General features: G+C 36.6%; 1 protein-coding gene across 1 annotated transcript; it reads left to right on the top strand.

Annotated features, from left to right (window-relative positions):
* Positions 1-1852: 1852 nt before the first annotated feature.
* Positions 1853-10546, top strand: LOC138355478 (target of rapamycin complex subunit lst8-like). Its single transcript, XM_069310595.1, has 6 exons — positions 1853-2115; positions 2727-2941; positions 4529-4679; positions 5406-5608; positions 6768-6910; positions 10042-10546. The coding sequence occupies exons 1-6, from the start codon at positions 1996-1998 to the stop codon at positions 10161-10163; spliced, it is 954 nt and encodes a 317-aa protein (XP_069166696.1). The 5' UTR covers positions 1853-1995; the 3' UTR covers positions 10164-10546.
* Positions 10547-11106: the final 560 nt, after the last annotated feature.

Here is an 11106-nt window from a genome sequence, read left to right as displayed (position 1 = left end):
ATTAAATGACTCAATTTGGAATGTAATGCATTAAAATAGTTTTAATTCCTTCATCATTTCAAACATTACAAAAATTTGTAACTTGTCATGGCCTTAATGAGCCTACTATAGTCGATATGCCAAAGACAACAAAGTTAAGAATTATTCAGCCACGGACTAGCATCAGAAGAATATTTCACATGTACCACAGATTCCAGCAGCACCAGATGCCAGAGATGCTATGGACTTGTTGCTCAACCACCTGTCTCTGCAGTTTCAATGCAGAACAATGCCCATCTGTTGATTCTAAAGAAGTTGGATATCACTTCAAGAGTACGAGAAAATAAACACATACCTCATGGAGTTTTCACCACCTGCTTAAGTAGATCTGACCAAATGTAAACTCTGCCAGCCGAACTATTCACATACCTTACGCTACTGTAATTGAACGTGAAAAAATTAAAGAATTTAATTAATAATTCTCCTCTAGAACAGGAATTGTGTGCATATACATAATAATAATAACAGTAATAATTCATTGTGTCGGGGGACAGACAGCCACTATGTATATACATGTTGGGATTATACCGAAGTCACCTCCACCCCAAGATCGAACTGACCGTCCTCAGGAAGTAACTCCACAACAAGCTGGCTAACTTCTAGGTACCTATTTACTGCTAAATGAACAGATATATTAGGTGATAGGAAACACGCCAAACCATTTCTGTCCCTGTCCCGCTAGGGATTCGAACATGGAATTCCCAATTGCACAGCCTGTCCTCATAAACAAAGGTCAAAGTTCATTCCATGCACCAACCAAACCCCCTGTTTATAAATGAAAAACAGTTTACACACGACTCATAACTGATGACGTCCGAGCACTTCCGGAACAAGTGCTTCGCTGATGACTTGTTCCAACCACAATGCTGTAAATGCTTCACCAACATACTACAAATACAAATAATTTCCAACATAACCTAAACACCTAACCTAATCAGTGCCTAAATATGCTAATATATAATATTAATTTATATTTGAGAAAATTCCTGTTTTGAATGAACAGCATGTTAAAATTGTTGAATGCATCTTTGGGGTTGATCACTGGATGGAATGGACTTGGTCTGAAGCCGGGTTGAATTGCGAGTCGAGAACGAACCCAACTGTGTCTAGGTTTACCCTCGGTCGAACTAGTGACCTTCCCCCATATGCAACCCACAAGTCAGGTAGTGTACCACATTAAATTGTATCGATGTGTGACAATGGAATGGTAGAGGCAATTTTTAGGAGGTTTAACACTTGGCACCAAGAATATAACAATTTATTTTAATTTATTTTGTAATATGTACAAAATATACTTAAATTTGTAGCCTTAGATTTGTATTAGGTGAAAGGAATTAATTATTAAATTTTAAACGTGCCCAGCCATTTCTGTTTCGCCTGGGAATCGAACCTGGGGTTCTCAATTGTGAATTGCAAATGAAGTCATATATTTACCTGAAGGGTCACTAACACACTATAATGGCCTCGACGAGGATAGGAAGCCGGCGGCTTGTCAAAGCCCCCATATGCCCTGATGTTATAATAATAATAAGAATAAATAATAAATAATAATATTAAATAATTATAACAATAAATAATATTAGTAAATAATAATAATTATAATAAAATATTTAATAATAAAATATAATAATAATAATAAAATAAATTATAATAATAATAAAATATATACTGTAATAATAATAAAACATTGAAACAGTATTAGAGGGGACTTAAAAATCCCCTCTAATGCGTTGTGTGTGCTTTTCTCCGAGACTAAGGGTTCCCTTCTTCTAGCCATGAGGTGGTAATTATTAAACTATTATCAATCCGGATTTTGAGAGATTGAATCCAGCCGCTCCAGCTGACTGGCTGTAGAGCCGCAAGACTGTAAATAGAAGAAGTAAACAAACCTCAACGGGACCATTCTCCGCCTACTTTGGTGCGGTTTTTACAATATCTTGGGAGCTCTCATGAACAATGTCTGCCAATGACCCGTCAAGCCAAGTTATTTTGGCAACCGCCAGCTACGATCACACCATCAAGTTATGGCAGGCCCACAGTGGGATTTGTCAACGAACCCTCAAACATCCTGAATCTGTATCCTTTATGACTACTTTAATAGTTACTCGTAGGCAATTTGTGGGCTTGTATCCACCATTCATATTCCTTAGGTTAGCAAGGGGCTTATATTTCAGACTTAAAATTAGAGACTGCCCGAAATGCTATGCATGCTAGTGGCTTTACAAGAATGTAAATTCATCATTACTATGTACTCTCTTAACCCCCAATGTACCTTTTTTTATATATAATATATATATAAATAAATTGTTCCTCAGTGCTAAAGTTTTCCAATATGGCCCATTTTCCTAAATGGATTGGAACTGAATTTACCTGAAGGCCACTCTCTTTCTCTAGTGGCCTTGACAAGGACTTTTTTTTTTTTTACATGTTATATTTTATCTGACACTATCTTAGATTCATGAAACTGTCTTGCTTTTCTTACAAATAATTGTTGTTTTATGTGCTCTGGATTGCTTCTAAATAATTTCAGATACCCTGTACACATGGTGTATCTGAAATTATCTGAAAATCTTGCATTATATGCTCACACTGTTTACACCTCGTACCGTTTCCCAGATGTTAAAGGGATAACATTACTCGATTTTAAGTAATATAGTACTGTATTACTCCTTAACCCACATGTTTAGCAAGTAAATGCCCTGGAGATATCCCCTGACCGTCACATGTTAGCAGCAGCTGGTTACCAACACATCCGCATGTATGACCTTAAAACATTAAATGAGGACCCTGTTGTCAACTATGAAGGAGTGAGTAAGAATGTTACAGCACTTGGATTTCAGGAAGATGGAAAGTGGATGTTCACAGGAGGCGAAGATTGTACTGCAAAAATTTGGGACTTGAGGTAATGAAATCTGCATTAAAAGCTTGTCACTAAAGATTTAAATTGTTAAATTCTTTTTGCAGTAGTGTAAGACCTAGATTAAGAATTAGTAAAAGATCTGTAAGAATTGGTAAATGAATAGAGAAAAATCTTTTATGCATGACATGTTGCATTAATTTTATATTAATGTAACACAGAGGTTTCTTGTCAAGACCTATTTATCAAAAATGAGGTAGGTGAACATGTAGGTGTAGATAGGTAACCTGGGAGCTGAGCTACAAATTTAAGTATATTTTGTACATATTACAAAATAAAATTAAAATAAATTTTGTGTTATATTCAAGTTCAAGTATGTTTATTGAGACAAGAAAAAAATACATCTCAAAGGGATAGAGTAGCTTAGACTATTTCTACCCCCCTCTACTTCAAGTCCCTCAAGGGGTGCACAAATTCAGCGAGTACAAATACACAAATCACAGTTCAAGAATCTCATTTAACATTGTAGGTTAATATAGTAAGCACAGCATATAAGTGTTAGACTCTTGGGGCAAAATTCTTGTAGCTTCTAAGTATACTATCTGTCATACCATTATCACACATCCAAAAAATTTGATGCGGTACACTACTTATTTCCTTATTTCTATAGTTATCAATAAGTTGACACACTAATACATAATGTTCTAAGGTGTGGGTGTGCAGCATACATAATTAATACTCCTAATCTTTTTCACTGACATCAACACCATATTGCCAAATATATTTGTTTCCTAATCTTAATCTCATGTAAATTGAATCGTTCCAAGTAGACTTTCCTGTACCATAGGTGAAGGACGAATTTGTATTTATTATTGAATAATTCTTAAGTGTATTACTACTGTCCACCATTGCCATGCTCTTTACCATTTCTTCACCCTCTTGGATCATCTTGATTCTTGTATTTATTTGTTTCAAGATTATCTGACATACAACATCAACAAGAGTTTTTCTGTGGCTCTCTTCACTATCTCATCAACTACCTCATTCAACAGTATTCCCACATGTGAAGGGATCTACATGAATCTTACTTTATACCAAGTTTTTTCTAATTTCTTAACATTCTCTCTACACTCTTTAACAATACATATTCTAGTAAACTGGGCGTCTGCTATTTAAAGACTAACGCTCCTCTACTGTCAATAAAGAAGCAAGCATTTTTACCACATGTGACTACTTCCTATAATCCTGTTAATACACCTTGGAGTCACTGACGGTTTCACTGCTGGATTGTGGACCTGGTGGGTCCACAATCGACTTGAGAATGGTCCAGGACGGACCGAAACGTCGCCATCTTTTCACTTTCTAGTGTGTGGTTTGGTCAACCACCTCTCCTGTTTTGTGAGATTTTGTACAAAATAAACACTTTATGGATAGCACATTTTTACAGATGCCAGACTAGTGAATAGCTAGGGCTGACTATACAAAATAAATGTTTGTGCATTAACATGAGTACAGTATTATATTTTGGAATAATTCTCAACTCTAAGTTGTCATGGATGAGTTAGAGGAGATAATATTTTTATAAGAGATAATGTTTTATAATATTTAATATTTAGCATGTTATTTTTTCAGGTCATATAACCTGAATGTGTCTAGAATTTTTCAAGTAAGCACCCCTGTCAACTGTGCCTGCCTTCACCCCAACCAGGCAGAGCTATTTGTTGGAGACCAGTCAGGAGTCATCCATATTTGGGATGTGAAAACTGAACACAATGAACAATTGGTAGGTGTTTTAAATTCATGTATGTTTTAAATTCACTGCCATTTTAGTGTTTTTCAGACTTGCAGGTAATTTATGAGGTTGATATTAATCCACTAAGAGTTCAACTGGCTCTTAAAAACTATCTTTGAAGGTAATGTTATAAAAATATTGAAGGTGAATGAGGTGCATGGCTTGGTGGGAGTATGGGTGACCTGTGTTGCAGTCTGGTGGGAGTAGAGCACCTTATGGGAAGGGAACTTACCCAGTGACAAAATCCTTTGTCTTGTTTACTTCAGTTACTATTTTCCTTCAATCAGTTGCTTACTTTATTGCAGTTATTCTTTCACATGTATTTGTTCATGGTCTTGAGTTGATCTCTGATCCCCAAGCTACCCTTACCATGTTGAGGTGAGATATCCAGATTCTTGTTGTGACTTCCAGTGTGCTTGAGCAATCACTTGAGCGAGACCTGGAGGTACTAGCATAGTGCAATATCCTAAGGCTCAGCAGCAACAATACTTAAGCTTGGGGAGCTACCGAGAGGCCAACCAGAAAACGGCATTTTATTTCATTCAGTGCTTTATTTTTATTCAACTTAAAAATGATGTTTAAGAGGCCAAGAATTTACACTCTTAACCTTGGCTACTGAGTTATAGCATACAATGGGTCATAACACTAGTGAAAGAAGAAATACTGTAATGAAATGCAGAAATTTATATTAAAAACTGTTCAATATTTATTTTACAGATACCAGAGCCTGATGGTAGTATTCAGAGCATTGCCATAGACCCTGAAGGAACGTACATGGCTGCTGTCAATAATAAAGGAAAAGTGTACGTGTGGCGACTTTCTGGAGGCACTGGTGATACGCCCATCCACCTGACACCAACAAGATCACTTCTAGCTCATAACAACTATGCTCTCAAAGTCAAGTTTAGCCCCGATTCCACGTAAGATCCTTATTGCCAGTTATAAATACTGTAAAACTTGGTTCATTAATTTCTTTGTTTATATTTGATATGCTGGAAATCATGTAGAACAACAATGATGGCTTTGTTGGGTATTTATGGAGAGAAATCCTTTCATTCACACAAATCCACTTATGTTATTTGAATGAGGTTGTCTCTGAGGTGTGTGAATACAATGTTGGGCACTGTACTAAGTTAGAGTACTTGCACTCATCAAAATTTCTCTCTCCCTCCCCCCCCCTACTCTTGTCCCTAACATAGGCACATTCATTCTCTCACCACCAACACACACACATTCCTCTGTCCCACAAATGGCTGCAGGAAAAGAAATGTAGTTTCCCATAGTCATTCCAGGAAAATATTGGTACATTCCCCCCCCCCCTCCTCCAAAAAAAAAAGTATGGAAAGCCTTGGCCTAGCAGGGGCAAAGTTGTATCACAACAAACATGATAATGGCTGCCTATTTACCTAGTAGCAAGCTCGGTAAATTTAATAGCAACCATAATCCACCTTTACTGGATCTTGACTTGGTAAATGAGGATCCAAATACTTGTCTAGAAACCTGCTGTTAATTGCAGCAGGATGCTAAATCAGAGGTCCTTAAATTGCTTGGATACATATTTATTTTTATTTTAGTAGAAAAAAGTCTTGTATCCGGTAACTAAATACAAGTCATTAAAAAGTATTTACAAAATAAGTTATATAATTAAAATGGATCTTGAGGATTTGTGACACTGTATGTTTGGCCGGAAAATTACAATTTCAAACTGTCAACTTTCTAGAATTTCCATTTCTGTTTGTTAGTTTTCATCCAATTTTTATGACATTTTCACATATTATACACAAATTAGAAATTTGCCCAAATACTGTACATGTATGGAACTGTGTCTGGCCTTTGCAGTGATACCATCAGAATAGTTCTGCAACAATATTTGTAAATCTGAAACAGATTTAATTACAGTATTCTGTATATTACCTATTTGTTATATGATAGGTTTAAAACAGTTTTTAGTAACCATGTTTATGTGTTAAGGCTAAAGTTCAAAGAACTGTAAATCTGAAAACATTTTTCTAGCACAAAGCCCCTTAACTTGTGATGAATAAAGTATGGATCTTAAATTGACTGAATCACTTTTTATAGTATGATGGTAACAACATCAGCTGACCACACCGCTCGTATATGGAAGACAGCAGATTTCTCTCAGATGACAGAGTTGAGTGACAGCAGCCAAAGATGGGTGTGGGATGTTGCTTTTTCTGCTGATTCACAGCATGTTATAACAGGTAGGTAGCAGGAGTAAGTTTCTTAACTAGTGTTGTAATTGTAGCATGATCTGACACAAGGATCTTGTCACATGTTCAACATGAGGACTCTACATTATTTCAGTACAGGTAAATGAACTGTTGGTTTGAGTGCCAAGGATGAAAAGGTTCAGATCTCCGTGATAATGGGGGAAAAGGGAAAAAAATGGGGTTTAAAGACCTTTTTTTTACTTGTTTGTCTTCAAACATTTTACTAAATGCTGCTTTAAGTTTACACATTTTAGCCATTCAGTTTGGCAAGTAGGGTTGTGTCTTGTTCCTGTGTAAACCAACTGCTGTATAAAAGTGTTCAGTTTTCTTTGGACTTATTTGTTCAGTGTTGGAGCTTATACTTATTGCTTCACAAACATGTACAGTATACTATTCATCTTGTGTGCCTCTTGCTACCATCTACTACCTTAGTCTTAGTTAAGGATGACCCCCCTTTCTCTTTCTTTTTTTTTTCTTTTTTTTTTTTTTTTTTTTTTTTGTGTTTTTACACAGGGGTACAGGAACAGACAACTGCTGGCTCCTGTACCCCAGACCGAGAGCTTTCCCGTCCCATAGCTCGTGGTAAGCCTAGTTTCCCTGGAACACGACCTGCCAATCATTTAATAACCAGGTACCCAATCACTGCTGGATGAACAGAGGCATACTGTTAAGGATTGGCACCTATTCAATCTTTCCCAGGCAAGATATGGAACCTAGACTGATGATTGTGTTATCACTGCCCCACCGGGGATTATTTTTCTTCCATGGTTCTATTGGTAAAGGCTGCTTCCCTTCAGAATTATCTTCCTCTATAGGTTGTTCCTCTTGAGACGATGTGTTTCAAGTCAGCCATGTGCAAGTACTGTAGTGCTATGTAACGTACTTGCCAAGTGAGACCTGTAAAGTTGGAGGCTGACAATAAGCTTGGGTATGTATAGTGTTCAGTTCCAACTCCTGGAGCTGGTAATTTAAAGTAACCATATATAAAGGTTTATTTATATTTTTTTGCTTTAATATAGTATATTGTGTATGTATTGTATATACTGTAGTTTTCTCTGAAGAAATCCCCAGTGGCTCCCTGAAGCCTTCTTACTGAGAAGGGTTCCCATGCTGAGTCACATCAACCATAGGAGTCCTGTTGGCCTACTGGAGACCAGAGCCAGAACCTGGCCTCCTCAGTGGCACAGAGCTAGGGATTCAATACAATCACATGCTGTGTTCTCATGCCCCATAAGCGTAAGGCTGCAAGATAGTCTTACAAGCATCCTCTGATAATTGTACACTGTAGGCTGCATTTTTTGCTGGTTCTTGCTCCAGGTGATCATGTTGGTAAGCTGCACACCGTGTCATCAATGTCCTCTGAACATTGAAGCCTAGTTTGTTCAGCCAGGGATTCATAGTACAATGTACCTGGTGACTACAAAGGGATGCTTTCTGGGACTGCCCTAGGTTCTATAGCTATTGTCTTCTTTTCCTCCAGTTTTGCTCTGGGTTTCCATGCTCTTAAATTTGTATTTCTGAGTATGCTGGGTTGTTTTAGCCAGCCAACCCATTACCTATCCTAGTGTACATAATCTACAGAGGTGTACTGCACTGACAGCATTCTTTTTCTATGTTCTCCACCAAAATCAGAGCTTCTGGCATTCCAATTGGATCCTTGAAGCCTGTCACCTCAGTTCTGGCTCATCCCCATAGACTGTGTAATGATGGACCATGTAATGCACATCTGAACACAGTGCACCTTTGCCTGGGTCCTGTTATGCCTACTCCTCCAATGGATAAATCCCTTACTGCTTGTATTTCTGCGTTGATTATAAAATTAGTTTCCTTATGAGACATTGTTGTGAAACTGAAGAGAATTACTGGGAGGTAAATGATGGCCAGAAATGGTATAGTGTAATGAAATTGACACTTTCAGGGTGGCACCTTAGTAGCTCCACCCCCTCCTTACCCTATTCGTTTCCCCATGTTAGTGGGGTGGACCGGGCTGCCAGTTGATGGTTGAGAGAGTTGTTTAATGGAATAATTAACTGCTTGCCAGAGTTTTGTTTTGATAGTTTGGCACTCGTCAAAATATTTTTCTGCAGAGGTTGAGTATTTTATGATTCTAGATCATTGCTTTTCAATGAGATTTTTGTGTGGCAGCTCCTTTACATACTCATTCATGTATATTTATTTATTTATATACAAGAAGGTACATTGGGTTTGTTGAGAGTACATAACATCGGTGTTTTTACATTCATGTAAAGCCACTAACATGCATAGCATTTTAGGCAGGGTTTTCAGGTTTCTTCTAATGTCTACAAGGGTCTCGTAGTTCAGATGGCTTCGTTCTCGACTCACATTTAGAAATCTTGGGGGAAACAGAAATGGTTGGGCATGTTTCCTTTCACCTAGCAGTAAATAGGCACTGTTGTGGGGTTGCATCTTGGGGAGGGTTAATAATTAAACATTCAGGGGACCTTGATGCAAGCTTAAAGTATATATACACACAGGCTTCATGTCCCCAACAAAACAAAACAAAACAAAAAATATTAAACAATCCCATGTCTACAATATTATGTTACTGAGTAATTTGTTCCATAAATCTTCAACGCTATTTCCAAACCAGTACGGTATTTCCCAGGTCTTTTCTGAATTTAAACTTATCCAATTTATATTTTAATTTACCACTGGGAACTCCTCATCTAGGGAGGGGGGGACAAGGAATACTTACAAGGGTTCTAGTCTCCAGAGTTTAGCCTCCCGTGTGCCTGGAATATCTAGCAAGTCCTGTCTTTGTCAGTGCCTGAGCTACTAATAATGTAAAAAATATATAAAAATTTCTATTATTTTGTTGTCCCATTTTTTTCCTGAGGAAATATAGCTGAAACAAGACTGTTGCATCAAAATAGTTGCATGATCCTGCAGGAATTCTGAAATCCAAATACGTCTAGGCTGACATACATGTAGGAGCAGTAGAATACCTTGCTCAGAAATGAGCTATCCTTATAAATGCTCTTAGTTTGTGACGTTCATATGCAGTAAGAATTTTCTAGTGAGTAGAAAGTAAATTGCTAAAACAAAAGTAGAAAGTAAAACAGTAAATTGCTTTGCCCGTTTAAAAATATTTTTTTTTACAGGCTCATCTGATAACACTGCAAGACTGTGGTCTGTAGAAACTGGCGAAATTAAGCGTGAATACTCTGGTCACCAAAAAACTATTTCTGCAATAGCATTTAAAGATGTTTTGTATCAAAGTTAACATTGGTTAGATTTATGTTGTGAAATAGTTATATCAATTTGCCAGCATTAAAATGGATGTGATTTAAATCTTACTGAAGATATTTGGTACCGTAATCAATTCTGTAAGATTATCTTAATTAAAGACCTTCCATACAATTTTTATTCATAGTTTGTATATAGTGTACCACATTTAATGAACTTTTTTTATACAGTATTCAATGTGTCCAACGATATTCTCTGCTTGGCTGTAACATATTTCAATATTTAATTAAATAAAAATGATTCTTTGCATTTTACAAACACCTCTTTAAAAACTGTTTATTGGCTGCATTATGAAGAGGATTATAATTTAGTACTGTATTACAAACTTATCTGTCACAAATATATCATTACCTCAATAAACTGGTCCTTTGAAAATTAAACCTGTTACACATACTTAGCTCAAATGCTTGGCCTTTCAGGTTATCCATCTTATTATACTATATATTTTATGGTTATGGTGTATCCTCCTACTGTTTACTATAATAATGCAGTCATAAAAGATGCAATACAGTACACAATATAAAAATTTGACGTGTATTACCCATACTTATACCCTGCAATATGCTAAGCTTATCAGACAAATTAAATATCAAATAAATCTAAGAATAAGTGAGTGTTACATCCTTTGGAATGATTGTTTTCATATTACTGTACTGTAATATAATTACATCGAATATTTAATTCTGCAAAATTACAATTTAAACTTTTTAGTTTTCACTTGATACTAATAGTTACTCAGATAGGTACAAAATTGTTAGGAACATACAAGTAGTTTAAAATTGATTAGGTGCAATAGTTACATATTAACAAGTTATACCTGGAGCATACCTGGAGAGGGTTCCCAGAGTTGTTCTACTCCCCGAGGCCAGCCTGGGGCCAGGCTCAACTCCTGATAACTTGTTCCAACCGGCTGTTACTTG

This window comes from Procambarus clarkii, chromosome 67 (genome assembly GCF_040958095.1).
Source record: "Procambarus clarkii isolate CNS0578487 chromosome 67, FALCON_Pclarkii_2.0, whole genome shotgun sequence".
Lineage (NCBI taxonomy): Eukaryota > Metazoa > Arthropoda > Malacostraca > Decapoda > Cambaridae > Procambarus > Procambarus clarkii.
The sequence above is the reverse complement of the archived record's forward strand: the minus strand, read 5'-3'. Positions and strand labels throughout refer to the sequence as shown.